This window comes from Lithobates pipiens, unplaced genomic scaffold (genome assembly GCF_037356315.1).
Source record: "Lithobates pipiens isolate NorthernLeopardFrog02 unplaced genomic scaffold, aLitPip1_a1.2 Scaffold_8, whole genome shotgun sequence".
NCBI classification, from domain to species: Eukaryota; Metazoa; Chordata; class Amphibia; order Anura; family Ranidae; genus Lithobates; species Lithobates pipiens.
The window spans coordinates 235,578,506-235,598,659 of NW_027507903.1; the positions used below are offsets into that span (position 1 = coordinate 235,578,506).

At 43.1% G+C, this 20,154-nt stretch overlaps 2 protein-coding genes across 2 annotated transcripts in view; one reads left to right on the forward strand and one right to left on the reverse strand.

Annotated features, from left to right (window-relative positions):
* The window catches only part of CCDC107 (coiled-coil domain containing 107), a 45,943-nt gene extending 28,159 nt beyond the window's left edge, over window positions 1-17,784 (reverse strand). Inside the window, exons 1-2 of the mRNA XM_077474270.1 lie at window positions 17,503-17,784; window positions 1,409-1,596 (exon numbers count right to left, since the gene is read on the reverse strand). Of these exons, the coding sequence (XP_077330396.1) occupies window positions 1,409-1,596; window positions 17,503-17,650 (336 nt within the window). The 5' untranslated portion in view covers window positions 17,651-17,784. The remainder of the gene's footprint in view (window positions 1-1,408; window positions 1,597-17,502) is intronic.
* Window positions 17,785-17,866: 82 nt separating this feature from the next.
* CAPS2 (calcyphosine 2) overlaps window positions 17,867-20,154 on the forward strand; it is a 181,555-nt gene continuing 179,267 nt past the window's right edge. The window contains exon 1 of the mRNA XM_077474269.1: window positions 17,867-18,072. The gene's annotated coding sequence lies outside the window, so the exon portion shown is untranslated. The remainder of the gene's footprint in view (window positions 18,073-20,154) is intronic.

Below are 20,154 nucleotides of genomic sequence, written 5' to 3' on the forward strand. Positions count from 1 at the left end.
TAAGAGTGTTTTTTTAAGCCATGTTTTCCTCCCCTGGAGTAAAGCATTATAGGGAGAAAAATAAATAAATTCAAGTCATGCTAAAGCTGTGACAAAATGCTCGATTTGCATCTGGGTGCCATTCATTCTTATAATGGCACCCCAAACGTGATGTTTTTGCCATATAAATACGCGCCTGGCTCAGGGCCAAAATTTTGGTCCCTGAGCTTCTTTGCACAGAACAGATGCTGTGTATGTGCTACCCTATGTGCGACATGTGTGCTGATCACAAGCAGGAACACACTTTCCCACTGTGCAAAATGTGAACACATACAGATACTGGTGTTTGGAGTTAGCATTCCCAAATAGTTTTGGCCCTGGAATTATGCAGGCATCCATAAATGCGAGATCCACCAACCACAGCTCAAGGGCTGTTTATCCCAGTCATGGGCTGCACCTGTTCAACTGCCAAGGAATGTTGAAGGAGCCACAGAAAAACATACAATAGCCAGTGTCACCAGTCACCTGTTGTGGCTCTGCAAAAAAGGAAGCAGCTCCTTCAAAGCAGAAAAAATATCCATAGTCCCATCATAACAGGGAATGACAGATCAACCCTATGATATTGTAAAAGTGTCTTTTATAAAGTGTCATTAAACCCATTGCATTAAAATATCAACACACGCAGTCACTATGGGATTTGTTCCCTGTAATCTGCTCTCCATCTTCCCCTTTCTGTCTAATTCTCCACTGCAGTTAGGGATTCTGCCCATATTCAGTTTTCAGTGTATTTTCTACCCTGAGCATTTCCTTCCCTATCACATCTGAGCAGCCCATGTGACTATAGAGTCACACATGTGGGTGTATACACAGTGGTAAATGCCTGCCCACTCCCTCCTCCTCCATGTCCACTAAGCAGCTAAACACAATTGGGGGGGGGGTATTATTGATTGATGGAGGCTTCACCTCCCTGTTATTCTAAAACACAAGCTGGAGTGGCACGACACAGCCTGTGACTGCCAGAAATCGGCCCACACCATGTTATTGCCAAGAAATAATAAAGATTTAATTTTAAACATATTTATGTATGACAATTTAAAAAACTGTTTATTGATATTATACATTTTTTACTCTGCATTCCAAGGGCTTTTTTTATTTTGAACATGTGACCAGCAGCAGAGGGCTAGAAGCTCCTCCTGCTTATGTTTCTCTGCAGACAGGCTGGCAAAGAGCTGGGCCATGTGACAACTGTATATCAGTTAAAAAAAAAAAAAATCTAAGTACCCTTTTCCTATAAAAATACTTAGTGTCATCATCTACATACAGAGATAGAAGGGACAACGTGATTAAACTGTGTGTCAAGTATCACTTTAAAATGTAATTTTTTCATTTACAGCATGCTACTTGTGCAAATCGTTATTCAGATACTTACTTTTGTGAACTTGTAAGCTGCAAAAAGTGCCACTCCCACGGCATATAAGGGCATAAGAGCGAATGCCATGCTTCGACTTTCCCCTGTCCTCGCAGACTTCATCTCTTGTTCCATTACACTTTTAATATGATTCATGTTAGAGGAACCCTTTTCTGATCCAGCCGCATGCATGTGCCCTTTAGGACTCTCTGAAAACATTTAAATCAATATTGTGAAAATTCAGGCTACAATGTTTGAAAAGTAAAAGGTACCCTTTAACATTAACCTTCAGCAATTACAATTCATGCAATGGAAAGAATGTTGTATAATCCACCTACCAAGATCTGTGAAATGTCTGCAGCAACTTGGTACTTTGCCACATTAGAGAGAAGTCCCAGGCTATGTAATGTTTGAAAATAAAGAACTACGGTGCTAACATACTATTATATCATCTTACAATACACATTCAGTCAAGAAAAAGTAGCCTGTTAATACCCATGTATTTCATTTTGACAAAAGCTGCATAAAACTAAAACTTAAAAAAATTGGGCTAACTTTACTGTTTTTACACACAAAAAGTGCACTTGTAAGACAGCTACGCAAATACGGTGTTACAGAAAGTATTGCAACAACCTCAATTTTATTCTCTAGGGTGTTAGAAAAAAAAAAAAATATATATATATATATATATATACTGCTTTTGGGAATGTTAAAAGAAAAAAAATTATAATAAATATTATATATATATATATATATATATATATATATATAAAAAACAAAAGCTATTATTTTTTTTATCTTTTTTTTTTTAAATATAGTTTAGCAGCTATTTAATGCTACTCTGTTTTGTTTATAGAGATTACGTTTTATGTAGCTTACATCAACGTTTGAAAGAGGTTTTTTCCTTTGGCGCTGAGCAGTGCTATTTAGTCTTTTCTTGCACCGTGGGTTTCTTTGATATAAAATAACATGCAAAGTGGTTGGAGAGAAGCTTCAGAATGGCAAAGATGTTAGATGTTTTTATCACAAATTATGTGAGTAGACTGCAGTTCCTCTTTAATGAAATAAAAAACAAAAAACAAAAATAAAAAACACACACCGCACACACACCAGTAGAGTTAGCCAATTTTTTTTGTATAATGTGAAAGATGAGGTTACGCTGTGAGAATCGTGATTTTTAGTCTAAGCAAAAAAAAAATAAAAAAATCATGATTCTCATTTTGGCCAGAATCGTGCAGCTCTAGCAGACATACTAGAGGAGATGCTAGAGACTGCAGACATGCTATAGGAGATCAATGCAGCCTCCCCAGGGCCCATCAGATGCCGCCTCCCCAGGGCCCATCAGATGCAGCCCTACCAGTGCCTGGTAACAAGATTTCACACTGTCACAGAGCATGGCAGCCGCTGTAACAGTGTCCCACCTTCTAGACCTATTCCTATGGCATACACAGCACAATGATTCCCAGCATTGGATCAGTGTGCCGTTCATCACAAGAGCCAAGTCTAGGAGGTGGAATATTGTTACAGCGGCTGCCCGGCGATTCAAATCCAGCTCTGTGACTGTGACAGTGGGAGATCACACTACCAGGCACTTGTGAGGCTGCATCTGATGACACTCACAAGGACAGAAAAAAAAAAAAAAAAAAAAAAAAAGGGAGGGGAGGACTCTGACAGGGGCACGCCAGGATGACACGTGTGGCACCTGGGGTGGACCGCCTCTTTTTCAGTTCCATTAATCTGCACTTTTTTCCCCCTGAAATTTCGGTGCACCACTAAATTCAAACCCTTTCTAAAATGTTCAGGAATACTAGGGCTTAAGTCCAACATGGTGCATGCCCTAAAATATTAGATCCTATAGGGGACTTTTTTTGTTACCGATGTGTTAAGTGTTAGAGATATGATATGAAAACCACTCATGCATGCGATAGTGACAGCAATAATTTTAGGCCCACTATTCATGGTCGGAACAGGTGCACCCAAGCTACTACTGTACCATCATCAGATTAATCATCAGATTCAGGAGCACCGCAAAACTCTGTACTCAGTCGATAAAAGGGAAAACGCTGGTGCCACAGGAATTCATGTTAAAATGTGTAAACTTTATCACTACTGGTTAAAAACAGCCATAAAAAACCAACGCGTTTCACCCGTCAGGCCTTAGTCATGGCTCGGATATTAGGGATTCTGGTGCTCCAGATGGTGTTATGTTCTTGGTATACAACAGTGGGTAATGGTACACTAAGGAAGGAGTTCACATGACCGCCCAGCAGATGTCAGAGGGAGACCTCGGTCCCTCACTCCCTCCCTAGTACATACATTGGAGGGAGAGCGCAATGGGAGGTCACGTAACCGCTAATCGGGGACAAGGAATAGGGTATTTAGAAGAAGGTGGTTATACTAGGTTAGGTTACAGGTTATACTAGCAGTGATTGTGTGCACTGCCTTAACAACCCCATTAAATGTATTTTTTTTTTTTTTTTTTTTACAGATTTTTAGCCACAAACTACTACACAAATATCTTGTGACATAAAAAATTGGAACTAGGACTATTTTATTCTCCAGTGTTGCTTTCAGAAAATGTATAGTGTTTGGGGGATTTTAACTAATCTTCAGGCTTAAAATTGTGTTTTAAATAAGTGAAAATAAAACGGCTCTGGCAGCAAATAGGTTAAGCCTAAAATGAGGTGCTACTGTCTCAGGTCCAGTATAAAATGTTAATTTAACTATTGTGCTAATATGTCCATTATCTTCCTTTCATGCATTTGTTAAATAATTACATTAAAGCAAGATAACAGTGTTCCATTTAGTAGATGAATATCCTCTTACACTAAATAAGCCATAAGATCTCTACAGGAAATAACTGTGCATGCTTTTAACTGGTAATGGCCTTTCAATGCATCAGAATCTAGGTGTGGCTTTGTTCAAATGTTGTAGTGAACTGTGCTAGGGTGCAAAACAGGTTTTACAAGGAAAAAGTACAAAAAAAAAAAAAGTTGCTAAAAGGAATGATTAAGTTAAAAACGCAAATGTGACCTTTACAACTTGAAATATCAGATTTACAATTTGGCTGGATCTTTGGAAAATTGCTCCGAGACAAACACTTGTTTGCAATGAAACAGATGGGCACAAATCAAGATGATTGATAAAAATGTTTGCTTTTTTATTCATTCTCAAATAATGTATTTTTACCACGTTCTGTTCAATTTGAAATGGAGTTTTTTTTTCATTTTCTAACAAACGTGCAGCATAAGGCCTTATTCATAAAATGTGCGCACCGTCCAGGTAAGCAGATTTATGTGATGGGTTTGGCCAGAGGTTTGTGATATGTTGCAGACAGGAAGCCTGTACAAATCAGTGATTGGGTGGCACTGTCCACATGTAAGGCCCCTTTCACACGGGCAGATAGAATACAGATTTTAGCTGCGGATGGATGAAGTTATCTACCGCAGCTAAACTCAGACAATGCTTTCCTATGGCCTCATTCAACGGTTTCGTTACATGGGGTTTTTAACCACTTAACAACCGCCCATTGCCGATTAACGGCATCAGGGCGGTTGTTTAACTCTAAGAGGCCGTTAATTAACGGCCTCCTAGAATTCTGCTCTCGCGCGCCCCCTGGGGCGCGCACACGAGAGCATCCGTGACCGCTGGGTCCAGTGGACCCGGCGCATCACGAATCACGGTAAACGGCCGCTCATCGCGGCCGTTTACCACGTGATCGCTCCGTCAAATGACGGAGTGATCACTTGTAAACAAGCCGGCGTCATGTTATGACGCCGGTTCCTCCCTCCCCCTCTCTGTACCGATCGGTACAGCGGAGGGGGAAGAGATCGGTGTCAGCAGCGATGTGGGCTGCATCTGCAGTACCCACATCGCTGCTCACCGAAAATTAACCCCTCAATTCCCTGCAAATACTCTGCATTACTCTGCAATTCCCTGCAAATACTCTGCATTACTCTGCAATTCCCTGCAAATACTCTGCATTACTCTGCAAATACTCTGCATTACTCTGCAAATACTCTGCATTACTCTGCAAATACTCTGCATTACTCTGCAAATACTCTGCAAATACTCTGCATTACTCTGCAAATACTCTGCAATTCCCTGCAAATACTCTGCAATTCCCTGCAAATACTCTGCAATTCCCTGCAAATACTCTGCAATTCCCTGCAAATACTCTGCAATTCCCTGCAAATACTCTGCAATTCCCTGCAAATACTCTGCAATTCCCTGCAAATACTCTGCAATTCCCTGCAAATACTCTGCAATTCCCTGCAAATACTCTGCAATTCCCTGCAAATACTCTGCAATTCCCTGCAAATACTCTGCAATTCCCTGCAAATACTCTGCAATTCCCTGCAAATACTCTGCAATTCCCTGCAAATACTCTGCAATTCCCTGCAAATACTCTGCAATTCCCTGCAAATACTCTGCAATTCCCTGCAAATACTCTGCAATTCCCTGCAAATACTCTGCAATTCCCTGCAAATACTCTGCAATTCCCTGCAAATACTCTGCAATTCCCTGCAAATACTCTGCAATTCCCTGCAAATACTCTGCAATTCCCTGCAAATACTCTGCAATTCCCTGCAAATACTCTGCAATTCCCTGCAAATACTCTGCAATTCCCTGCAAATACTCTGCAATTCCCTGCAAATACTCTGCAATTCCCTGCAAATACTCTGCAATTCCCTGCAAATACTCTGCAATTCCCTGCAAATACTCTGCAATTCCCTGCAAATACTCTGCAATTCCCTGCAAATACTCTGCAATTCCCTGCAAATACTCTGCAATTCCCTGCAAATACTCTGCAATTCCCTGCAAATACTCTGCAATTCCCTGCAAATACTCTGCAATTCCCTGCAAATACTCTGCAATTCCCTGCAAATACTCTGCAATTCCCTGCAAATACTCTGCAATTCCCTGCAAATACTCTGCAATTCCCTGCAAATACTCTGCAATTCCCTGCAAATACTCTGCAATTCCCTGCAAATACTCCGCAATTCCCTGCAAATACTCCGCAATTCCCTGCAAATACTCCGCAATTCCCTGCAAATACTCCGCATTGCCCTGCAAATACTCCGCATTGCCCTGCAAATACTCCGCAATGCCCTGCAACACTCCGCAATGCCCTGCAACACTCCGCAATGCCCTGCAACACTCCGCAATGCCCTGCAACACTCCGCAATGCCCTGCAACACTCCGCAATGCCCTGCAACACTCCGCAATGCCCTGCAACACTCCGCAATGCCCTGCAACACTCCGCAATGCCCTGCAACACTCCGCAATGCCCTGCAACACTCCGCAACGCTCTGCAATACCCTGCAACACTCTGCAACACCCGCCAATACCCTGCAACACTCTGCAATGCTCTGCAACCCCCGCCGATACCCTGCAACACTCTGCAATGCTCTGCAACCCCCGCCGATACCCTGCAACACTCTGCAATGCTCTGCAACCCCCGCCGATACCCTGCAACACTCTGCAATGCTCTGCAACCCCCGCCGATACCCTGCAACACTCTGCAATGCTCTGCAACCCCCGCCGATACCCTGCAACACTCTGCAATGCTCTGCAACCCCCGCCGATACCCTGCAACACTCTGCAATGCTCTGCAACACCCGCCGATACCCTGCAACACTCTGCAATGCTCTGCAACACCCGCCAATACCCTGCAACACTCTGCAATGCTCTGCAACACCCGCCAATACCCTGCAATGCTCTGCAACGCAGTACTCTGCAACACCATGCTCTGAGATACCCAGCCATAGTCGGTGATACCCTGCAATACCCAGCCATAGACATCTCCCGCCGCCCTCCGCCCTCCGGTGCTTCTACCGAATCGCTAATACGATCAAAGCCAGAATCTTTTTTTTTTTCAGGCTTCCCAGCTTAGAGGTGAGATGTGGGTCTTATTGACCCCACATCTCACTGTAAAGAGGACCTGTCATGCCATATTCCTATTACAAGGGATGTTTACATTCCTTGTAATAGGAATAAAAGTGATCAAAAAAATTATTTTTGGGGAAAAAAAAATGTCAAACTAAAATAAATAAAGTAAAATGAACAATAAAAAAAAAATGTTTTTTTTAAAGCGCCCCTGTCCCCATGTGCTCGCATGCAGAAGCGAACGCATGCGTAAGTCCCGCCCACATATGAAAACGGTGTTCAAACCACACATGTGAGGTATCGCTGCGAACGTTAGAGCGAGAGAAATAATTCTAGCCCTAGACCTCCTCTGTAACTCAAAACATATAACCAGTAAAAAAAATGTAAATCGTCGCCTATGGGGATTTTTAAGTAGCGACGTTTGCCGCCATTCCACGAGCGTGTGCAATTTTGAAGAGTGACATATTAGGTATCTATTTACTCAGCGTAACTTCATCTTTCACATTATGCAAAAATTGGGCTAACTTTACTGTGTTTTTTTTTTTTTTAAGCACAAAACAGTTTTTTTTCCAAAAAAAAGCATTCGAAAAATTACTGCGCAAATACCGTGCGAGATAAAAAGTTGCAAAGACCACCATTGTATTCTCCAGGGTGTTTGCTAAAAAAACATATATAATGTTTTGGAGTTCTATGTAATTTTCTAGCAAATAAATGATGATTTTTACATGTAGGAGAGAAATGTCAGAATTGTCCTGGGTGCTCCAGAACGCCTGATGGCGCTCCCTGCATGTTGGGCCTCTGTATGTGGCCACGCTGTGTAAAAGTCTCACACATGTGGTATCACCATACTCGGGAGTAATAGCAGAATGTGTTTTGGGGTGTAATTTGTGGTATGCATATGCTGTGTGTGAGAAATAACCTGATAATATGACAATTTTGTGAAAAAAAAAAAAAAAGTAAAAAGAATCTTGATTTTGCAAAGAATTGTGGGAAAAAATGACAACTTCAAAAAACTCATCATGCCTCTTACTAAATACCTTGGAATGTCTTCTTTCCAAAAAGGGGTCATTTGGGGGGTATTTGTACTTTTCTGGCATGTTAGGGTCTCAAGAATTGAAATAGGCCGTCAGTCCTTCAGGTGTGATCAATTTTCAGATATTGGCACCATAGCTTGTGGACTCTATAACTTTCACAAAGACCAAATAATATCCACCAATTTGTACTTATTTTTACCAAAGATATGTAGTAGTATAAATTTTGGCCAAAATTTATGAAGAAAAAATTTCTAATCTGCTAAATTTTCTAACAGAAACAAAGAAAAATTCGTTTTTTTACAGAATTTTCTGTATTTTTTCTTTTATAGCACAAAAAAAAAAAAAAACCAGCGGTGATTAAATACCACCAAAAGAAAGCTCTATTTGTGTGAAAAAAAGGACAAAAATTTCATATAGGTCCAGTGTTGCATGACTGAGTAATTGTCATTCAAAATGCGAGAGCACCGAAAGCTGAAAATTGGTCTGGTTATTAAGGGTGTTTAAGTGCCCAGTGGTCAAGTGGTTAAAAAATGTATTTGACTGCCTCCAGGACTGATTTATCACAGATAACTGTACATAGCTGCAGTGTACTATTTCAAGGAAAGAAAAACAGGAAGCACATCAGAAATGGCAAGAATGTTCAACCGCAGCTAAACGCAGCTGCATGTAATCGCTGCTAATCACATTATAAGAAGAAAAAAAAAAGGCTAACATTACTGGTTAGTTTTTTTATTTTTTAAATTGCATTTGAAAGATTGCTGCGCAAATACAGTGTGACATAAAATATTGCAACGACCACCATTTTATTCTCTAGGAGGGTCTACAAAAAAAATTATATATGTTTGGGGGTTCTAAGTAATTTTCTAGCAAAAAAAAATATATATATTATTTTAAACTTGAAACCAACAAATGTCAGAAAAAGGTTTAGTGTTTAAAAATTTTTCACCTACACACAAAGTCTATTCCATTGACAAATTGTTACAATGTTTATAGTTAAGTTCAGCTGATAAACAATGTTTTGATTCTTGGCAGACTGCCCAGTTTTTCTCTTCCTTTCTTTTGATGGCTGTAGCTTCAGAAGATCAGAGAGAACTCTTTGCATAGAAAGAATTGTGAAACACTTTGGTCAAGATTGCGATAAGATTCTTGACGATTAATTGTGCGGCTCTAGTGTGTATCTGTCTGCCCATACAAGGTACAAGCTGACAGATACACTGAGAAGTCTGCAGGAGTCCTACATGACACCCGCGATTGTAATGCTTTCCAGGCTCTAAAAAAAATAAAATAAATGCACATTTTTTTACCTGCAAAAATATGTGCATTTATTATTATTATTTTTTTTTTTTAAGATGAACTTATCTTTTAATTACACCCATCATAAGAAGTCAATTGGTATTATCGACTGTACCCTAATGAAAAGTTCCATGGCTGTCATGTTTATTGATGCTCTGACCATTGGGCTGATGCTGAACACATATACAGATAAGGAATTCCAACTTTTCTCTGACTCATGCTTCTTCTCAGTCTGTTACATTTTATTTTCCACTGTGTGAAGCCTTCATTGTTACAAAGTAATAGATTTGCATAAACCACATTTCATGGCTGTAGGATTTTAATGATATGGTACGGCAGGGGTAGGCAACCCTTTGAGCATGCCGTTTAAACCCCCCCCCCCCCCCCACGTGTCCAACATCTGCACCCTCTGCTCTTCTGCCAAACCACCCACTGCTGTACCCCTCCCGTCTTATGCTCCACTGCTGAACCCTTTTCTCATCTGCCCCAAAACTGAACCCCCCCTGCTCATCTGTTCCACCACTGTACCCCTCTGCTCAACCTTCCTCATCACTGTACCCCCGTTTTTCTGTCCCACCACTGTACATCTGCTCCACCACTGTATCCCCCTGCTTTTCTGTCTCACTACTGAATCATCTTTTCATCTGTCCTAACACTGAACCAATCTGCCCCACCACTGTAGCCCCCATTCTCATCTGCCCCACCGATGGACCTCCTGCACATCCGTTTCACCTCTGTACCCCCCTGCTCTTCTGCCCCACCTCTGTTTCCCATGCTCATCTGTCCCACCAATACACCTCCTTTCACATCTGCCCACTGCTCTACCCCCTTCTTTTCTGTCCCACCAATGAATTCCCTTTTCATATGCTCCAACACTGAATCCCCCTGCTCATCTGTCCCATCACTATAACCCCCTTTTCCTCTGGCCCAACACTGAACCGTGGCATGGACCATAGAGCGAGTACATGGATTGAAAACTGGCTACAAGGGCGAGTTTAGAGGGTGGTGATAAATGGGGAGTACTCAAAATGGTCAGGGGTGGGTAGTGGGGTCCCCGAGATTTCTGTGCTGGGACCAATTCTATTTAATTTGTTCATAAATGACCTGGAGGATGGGGAAAACAGTTCAATCTCTGTATTTGCAGACGATACTAAGCTAAACAGGGCAATTACTTCTCCGCAGGATGTGGAAACCTTGCAAAAAGATCTGAACAAATTAATGGGGTGGGCAACTACATGGCAAACGAGCTTTAATGTAGAAAAATGTAAAATAATGCATTTGGATGGCAAAAATTTGAATGCAATCTATACACTGGGGGGAGAACCTCTGGGGGAATCCAGGATGGAAAAAGGACCTGGGGGTCCTAGTAGATGATAGGCTCAGAAATGGCATGCAGAATATTAGCATGCATTAAAAAGGAGATCAACTCCAGAGATAAAAATGATAATTCTCCTGCTCTACAAGACTCTGGTCTGGCCGCACCTGGAGTATGCTGTCCAGTTCTGGGCACCAGTCCTCAGGAAGGATGTACTGGAAATGGTGCGAGTACAGAGAAGGGCAACAAAGCTAATAAAGGGTCTGGAGAATATTAGTTATGAAGAACGGTTGCGAGCACTGAACTTATTCTCTCTGGAGAAGAGACGCTTGAAGGGGGATATGATTTAAATTTTACAAATACCGTACTGGTGACCCTACAATGGGGGGGGGGGGGGTAAAACTTTTTTGGAGGGGAGTTTAACAAGACACATGGCCACTCATTAAAATGAGAAGAAAAGAGGTTTAACCTTAAACTACGTAGAGGGTTCTATAATATAAGAGCGGCAAGGATGTGGAATTCCCTTCCACAGGCGGTGGTCTCAGCGGGGCATCGATAGTTTCAAAAAAACGATTAGATAAGCACCTGAATGACCACAACATACAGGGATATACAATGTAATATTGACATATAAATTACACATAGGTTGGACTTTGTGTCTTTTTTCAACCTCACCTACTAGGCAACTATGAACCCCCCCTGCACATCTGCCCCATCACTGTACCTCCCTGCACATCTGCCTAACCGCTGTACCCCCTGCTCTTCTGTACCACCTCTGAACCCCTCCTGCTCATTTTCCCCACTGCTGTACCCTCTTCTAATCTATTGATATGCAGAGTGGTGAAAGGAAGCAGAGATAAGACACATCTATCTGTCCTGGCACACTCATCCTACTGATCCTCCTCTCGCATCCAGCCCACGTGCTTGTATGTGATGTCACATACAAGCATCTGGAATGGATGTGCAATGATGAGCTCAGGTCAGGGGCATTTTCTGAAAGCAGTAGGCCTGTGTGCAGGATCATAAGTTGGGCCCCCGCAGATGAGAAGATGTGTGGCGCTCTGCGTCTCGGCAAAAGTTGGGTGTGATTTTTATTGCACTGAATACTGGCTGTGGCTTAGAGAGACACAGAGTGCCGGGTTCGGTAGTGACAATAAGGTTCAGGAATAATTTCAACAAAGTTCCCAGAAGCTCAACAGTAATTCCACAAACTGTCACCTGATTGTGGTTTTCTCAATCACAGTGAAATCCCTTCTGACATTGGTAGCGGCAACCAAGCGAGCCATCTTCCTCCAGATGGTGGACGGGGCTAGCAGGACTGATTGGCTTTAGCAGTGGCCAATGGCAGTCCTTCTCCTCTTGGAAACAGGGACCCCCCTAGCAGAACTGCACCCAATCTCTTCCCCATCACAAAAGCCGACGATCACAGCTACAGCAAAGTTAGTGAACCAAACAATATTTCCCATCTTTTACAATGTGTGGGGGTACAGTGTCTCCCCCTCAGTGCAGGTGCGGCGTGGTGAATTCTGAAATTGGAATGCATGTGTCTCACTGTCACTTCTCTACGCTGATGGGGAGGGAATTGTGTGCTGGCAAAAGAGGCTTTGCGTGCCACTTGCGCCACCAGTGCCGGGGGTTGCCTACCCCTGTGGTACGGTATAGAGTAGTATGACTCACTACATGAGGCCAGCAGTGCCTCTAAACGAGAGGTCTTATAATGAGCGTTCTTTGCTCCGTTTACTTCATATCATGTACTATATACTTCCTGCTAGTTTCCAATGTGCCGTGCAACAACAATTTCCTAAGAAATCACACAAACATTTCTAGAATATAAAAATAGTATCACTAATGACTATCATGTCAAGAAAAAAAGAAAAAACTTCTGTGGTGGGTCTATCCTACTGACCTGCCAGATATGAAAGCAGAGCATCTTAACGAAAGATCCTATAATGAGCATTCTTTGCTCTGTTTACTTTATATTATGTACTGTACTGCCTGCTACTTTGTAAAGTGCTACGCCACAATAAATTCACCAAGAATTCACATGAACATTCTAGAATATGAAAATGGTATTACTAATGACTAGAATGGCAAAAACATACCCTCTATAGTGTACCTATCCCAGAAACATATTTCTATTAAAATATGTGGTTTCCTTACAATAAGACATGAGCAGCCAACTTGATCGCAAACTTAAAAAAAATAAAAATTCTAAACGATAAAGGCGTTTATACACATGGATGTTTCTAGGCGGTCTGTTATGCCCAGCATACATTTTCTGGTGCTTGGGCCCAGGGAGCTGCAGAAACCACATCCAGTCAGCCATACAAGCGAATGGCTGTATGCATAATGCCATTCAAGAAAATGCAGATGCAAGGAAGGCGTTTACAAACATTAACTTGTAAGGCCTGTGGCTCCATGGGCATGTGAATGTGCTGCCAATTTTACCCACTTGATATAAAAATACCTAGAAAGGTTAATTTGCATAAATCCTATTTATGTTCTGAGTACAACTCAAAAGCTTCAAATCTTCCCTTAGGTTACCCTTCGTTTACACTGGGGCAATTTGTCATGCCATATGACAGTTCCAAGTCGCACCCCATTGCTAGCAATGGAACAGTTCCAATTGTTGTGACTCATACCTCAGCAACTTTGAAAAAGGTTCCAGCACTACTTTTTTTCTGATTTCACTGCGACTTGCATAGACTTCTGTTAAATGAAGTAGAAAGCTGCAATGAAATGAGGTACAAATCCCACTGATCTGCGACTTCCAAATTGTGCACAAGTAGTGCGATTTCAAAGCCACACTGGTGTGAATCAGAGCTTAGGGGAAGACTTTTCTGCTATGCTACTGCATGCACATTAATGCACATCATTCCATTTAACGTGTGACGCGATAAAGCAGCTCATGCATTTTGCATGGGCTAACAATGCACCTGAAACCTGACCCTCTTTTCCCAATGGAGCCCACCACAATGCATAGTAGTCAGTTAACGTTGCCTTCTATTCAGTTCTGTTCCCTGTATCGGGGAGCCATGCAGATAGATTAATAGCACTAATGCGAGCAAGCTGTAGTACTGTGCAAAGCAGATCTTCACTCCCAAAAAATTACCTCCCTGCATTTCTGGTTCTCTACATAAAGTAAAAAATTCTCTTGGTTACCTTTTCGTTTTCTTCTCCTCCCCTCTTCCCCACAACCATTTTCCCTAAGTATCACATACCCCACAAGGCTGAGTGGTGGCACACGGTGGCCAGACCTTTCACACCTCATTGCTGGCCCATTTCAAGAACCAGGAAAAGACAGTTGGTTTCTGATGACATTACAGAAGATAGTGACAAGGGACCTGAAGTGTGGCAGCGGAACAGTGGATCGCAGAAGGGCGACACTGAATTTGCTAGGTAGGAGACTATGTAAATCAAGGACAACCCAGTGTATTACATATAGGGGTTAAAAAAAAAATAGCTGGGGGAGCAAGGTTCCTCTTTGGAATTGTATTAAAGTAAACATTTCTCCCCCCCCCCATCAGATAATGATCACATAACTCACATGCATTTTATGTTTATTTTAATTATTATTATTTTTTTTAGGAATTTCCTTCTTCTATTGTCCCCTGGCCACGTGGCTATAGTCCCGTCTTCTCTGCGCCCTCTGTATGACTGAAGATTTCTTGCCTTGATAGCCATAGGTTGTATTCTTTATGTAACGATAAGAAATCGTTACATAAAGTATAATGATGTCTTACAAACCAAGCCATGGAGGTGTGGAAACAAATTCTGGCAGATCAAGGTCGGCAAGGGGAGCCTGAGCCCAAACAGAACAAGGTTAAGGTGGACATGCACATTAAAGTGATACTAAAGTCTCATTTGTTTTTTTTTTTTTATAAACATAACAAACATGTTATACTACTCTGTGCAGTGGATTTGTACAGAGCAGCCCAGATCCTCCTCTTATCGGGTCCCTCTTTGGCGCTCCTGGCCCCTCCCTCCTGTTGAGTGCCCCCAAGTTTGCTGTGGAAGCACCCAAGCCGAGCTGCAACTCTGTGTATCCATTCAGACACTGAGCTGTGGTTTGGCCCCACCCCCTCTCTCTCCTCATTGGCTAACTGACTTTGATTGACAGCAGCTGGAGTCAATGGCACCGCTGCTGTGCTTCAACCAATCGGGAGGGAGAGGGCCGCCTTCTGTTTTGATCAGCAAGTCTGCTGATCCCTCACTGATCAGAGCAGGCTAATAACAGACCTGTGTCCACTCAGTTTATGCAGAGCAGACACAGACAGACCCTTTGCTCTATGGACAGCTGGGAGTAAATGGACATTTTCCCCTTACCATGCTGCTAAATTGCTGTTCTTTCTGCGATTCCTAGACCTATGGAGTCCTTTAAGTCTGCACTGTGCACACACATTCGCTTTGTACTACAACTCTATATTATGCTGCTCTTCAGAATGCCACACACATAGGCAATGTAAGAGGGGCACAGAACTGCTGTGGAGGAGAGGCCTGGTGTTTGCGGTGCTTTGACCGGCTGCATGTAGAGTTGTATCACAGAGCAGTTATGCGCACATCGCAGAAACAAGACTCCATAGGTCCCAGCGGCCAGGGAAAATTTGAGAAGCTCTGAAGAGGGAATAAAAAATAAAAAGATATTAATATTTGATTTAGCAAAATAAATGATACTTTAATACCACCTTAAAGCTGGCCATAGATTGATCCCTGTTGAACTGGGTGAATTGTGATCTATTTTGAACCCTCCATGGCTGCTCTTGTTTGGGAGCAGTTGATCTAAGGACTAACAGCTCTTGAACACCTTGTTGGAAAGTTTTGCTTCAATCAGTGCTGATCAGTGTATTTGGACAGTGGAGGAGTCCCACTGTCAGAATACAATAACACAGCAGGAAGGATTCCTCTATTCCCCTCCAATGTGTGGGAATCGGGTAAGTTTTTTTTTTCGCAGACTGCTGGCTGAAAAAAAAAAAAATCCAAAAAACTGATCAGCGCATGGGCAGCCTTATGCCCTAGTACACATGATCAGAAAACTGGACAAAAAAAATACAGATTTTCGAAGCGACTGTACAAAAATCTGATCATTAGTACAAAACTTTCTAAATCCAATCAAGAAAGGTCATGCAAAATTATCCGAAGGGAGAAACAAAAAAAATTTCTTGTACGATAACAGAACGAACGATTTTCAATTTATTTAATCGGCAAAGCAGGGATATCAAACACACATTCATCATGGGCCATATCAGCAGAGTGGTTGCCCTCAAAGGACCAGTTGTATATGGGGTATACTACATACAGAGTGCAGGGTTCAGGAGTGCGTTATGTGCAGAGTTTAGGAATACGCCAAGTGCAGAGTTCAGGGGTGCACTATGCACAGAACACAGGATTCAGGGGTGCGCTATGCACAGAGTGTAGAGTTTAGGGGTGCACTAAGTACAGAGTTCAGGGGTGTGTTACGAGCAGAGTTCAGGAATACGCCATGTACAGAGTTTAGGGGTGCGCCAAGTACAGGGTTTAGCGGTGAGCCAAGTACAGATTGTAGAGTTCAGGAATAGGCTGTGTAGAGTTTACAGTTTAGGGGTGCACTAAGTGCAGAGTTTAGGGGTGCGCTACTTACAGACTGCAAAGTTTAGGGGTGTGCTACTTACAGACTGCAAAGTTCAGGAATAGGCTGTGTGTCGGGTGCAGAGTTTAGGGGTGCGCCGGGTGCAGCGTTTAAGGGTGTGTTGGTAAAGAGTGCAGAGTTTAGGGGTGCGCCAGGTGCAGAGTTTAGGGGTGCGCCAGGTGCAGAGTTTAGGGGTGCAAACTAAACACCAAACCTTCCTGGCATCGCTCTCTCTCTCTCCTGCCTGGCACTAGTACCTCCCTGTGTAGGCAGTGTGCCTTGTAGGGAGACGCTTCTCTCACTCTGGAGATCTGTGCATGCAGGGATTGTTAGAGCGAACAGTGGAGAGCCAGAGGTAGTGGCAGGAGTTCCACCAGAAAAACTGGGTGCAAGGGCCACATAGCAGGGCCGGCTTCGGCCCATGGGTCTTGTGTTCGACATATGTGTAGTAAAGTATTTGTCTGCAAAAAATTTTTTAATCGGAAGACCAAGACCACGCATGCTCAGAAATGAAAGAATATATTACAATACAACACATTACATCACGTCTGAAGCGGTATTGTGTCCTAGGGGAAGTTGTGTAACTTTAGTAACCTATTGGTTTTCCATATGAGACTAGCAGGGAAATAAACATACGATCGTTCATGCGACATTCTTATGGAGTGTACGAGGCTTTATTCCCACATCCTAATGACCAGGACTTATAAAAGTGGCCAATCCCCCTAGTGCAGACACCTGAGAGAGGGTCTAACCCATCCACCCTACAAACATTCACTTTACCATTCCTAGACTATAACATAATACCACTGAGGACTATGCAGGTAAGCAATGTTCAGTCACACAGCCCTGATCTCATTAGAAATATTCGGCTTCCTAGGAATAGTCATGAAAGTACAGCCAACAAAGCAAGTCTGCAGCCCAAAGCCAGGAGAGTGACAACAGGTGCCTCAGTGCTAGCCCGTCCTCTCTCCTTACTTACCTGAGTGTCTTCGGTGGGGAGGTGCCATCCTCCTGGGATCCTTCTTGCCCGCCTCCCCTGGCCCTCCTATCATCCTGGGCACTAGGAAGCAAAGGCACAGTGCCAGGGACACTGCCAGGAGGATGTGCTGAGAGCTGGAGAGCACCATCCCGCCCGTCCTCTGTCCCGCACACACTGATCGCCGCGAGGCGTGTCCCACACTTCACTCTACAGCTGATTGGCTGGTCCCGGGAGTGACGTATCTATACAGGAGACATACATGTATGTACCCTGGAAGTCATCATACACAACGGGCCTAGGTGCCCCGAATAACATAACAGCAACACAGGGGTCCCCCCTCCCACACAGACATTCTAGTGCAGGATGGCAGGATCGGAAAGGATAGCATTGCAGTGTAACATACTAGCTAGGAGCCGACCAATCAGATCTGTCTGCCTTGCGTTTCACGCTGGAACGCAAACATCCTCTTCCCGTGTCGCAGAATCTGGTTTCCATGGTGACCGTCGCCGCTTCCTGCTGCTGCTTCGTGACCCCCGTGATCAGATCAGCGAGCAGGGCGGTATTGGCTAGGTAAGTGCACACCTGTGATCGAGCACCCAAAGGGGTCGTTTTAGCAAAGACCCTGACCATAAGGAGTCCAGTCTCTAGGATGGGTTATCTTTACCAATAAGCTTGCCTTAAATTGCAATGCAAAAGTCAAATTGTTACTAATTGTTAATTGATTTGTAAACAACTTTAGTCCTGATCGGAGTGCAAAAAAACGGAATATTCAGTGTTAAAAATTGCGCTAACATGCAAGATCTGATACCTCCACACTGACTTAGCGTTAAAGTGACTTTAATTATAGGTATGCCTAGAATAAGGCTTACCTATAGGTAATGGAAATATCTCCTAAAGGTGTACCGTTTAGGAGATATTTCCCTTGTAATGTGCCGATGATCTAATCGGTGCATGCGCTGTGAAGAAACGGATCTCCGTGCCGTTTCTTCCCTCAGCGTGTGCCATTAGTGACGGCTCCCGCGTGCATGTGTGGGAGTGACGGCACACAGCTGCGGTCAGTCACAGAACCAGAGTCCGCATCCCCGGAAGGAAGAGGGGCGAAGATGGATGCAGCCTTCACAGGGGACAGCGATGGATTTGTTTGCAATGCATACTAGCCCATTATGCTTTTAATTTGCAGGGAGCAAAAGAGAAAATAAAACCCATCAGAGTTTACTTCCTCTTTAAGGACCATATACACAATACGAAAATCAGAAGTAAAATTTCGCCCAGCGAACGATCTGCCAAATTTCGGATTGTTAGTACGGTGCTTTTCGATAGCCGATTCCGATTTTTCGTCTGAAAAAAGCTTGATGTGCAACCTATAACATTTTTGTCAGATGTGAACTCTGTGTCTGATTTTCATTAATCAGTATGGTTTTCGTCCAAAAAAAAAAAAATCATAAGAGCAAGACTGCGCATTCTCAGAAACATAAGAAGACATACAAAATTATTCAAAACATTACGTCACTTCTGAAGTTGTTTTCTGACGTATGAGAATTATTTTATTGTGAGTAACCTCTTCACTTTCGACATGAGATTAGCATGCAGCAAAAAACAGACGTCTGAAAATCTCATTGTGTGTACGATGCTTTACTCATTTAAATGCAGGTTCACATTTGTGCACGCAAAAATCAAGCAGTTTCCCACAACAGGAGCACATATTTTTTGCAAGTGTGCAAAAGTGCCAATAATTTTTATTGGCAGTGCAATGCATCCTGCTAACGTGCTTGTGAAAACGCATGCTGGCAAAGTTCCATGCGTTTTGGCGTGGCACGTTTAACCAAAAAAGAGCCATGCATGACTTTTGTGCAATTTTTGCACATAGGGCATCTCACCCGAAACTCAACCCACAAAAACTCATCCACTGTCACACCTGCATAGGTGCAAATCGAACCTTAGGCTTACGAAGTTGAACTCCAGTAAGGGTAAAAAAAATAAAATAAAAAAAAGATCTTTGCAGTGGGGCTTCCATTGCACTGCAAGTGTTAAAGTCTCATTTTGTCTGGGGGATAGAAAAAGCAACAATACTTCTATTTTTTTGCTTCTCCAGCAGTCTGTCTTTAGGCCGGATTCACACCCATGCGAATTGGATGCGGGCTTCTCCGCATCCAGTTTGCATAGCAGGAGAATGTGACTGGCTCCCTATGGAGCTGGTTTACATATCTCTGTTGCGGCTGCGGAGTGCACTGCACAGAAAAGCTGTGCGTCTTTGGCTCCGTTTCAGGGCCGAATTCAGGCATAGATTCGGCCCTGATTCATCCCTGAATCGGGGAACGGGGACGAGCGGTGTTCCTGTGCAATCCACAGACAGTTCCAGTGTGAACCAAGCTTCAGTGCTCCTGGCTGTGTGTGGGCCCTTGACTTGTGCACAATACACAATCAGTGGTCCTGCATTGTACAGGATGGAGTCAGAGTGTCTGTGCATTTAAACCCCACGGGTTCATTTATCTTTTGGAGTTTGGCTTTAAAAGAGAAGTATGGAGTTGTTTTTTTTTTTTAAAGAATCATACTTACCTAGGTGGATGCAGCATTGGTCCCCGTGCCAGCTCTAACAGTGAGGCTAGGTTTACACATATGCGATGCGGGAACCAGGGCAATTCCTGTGCGGGT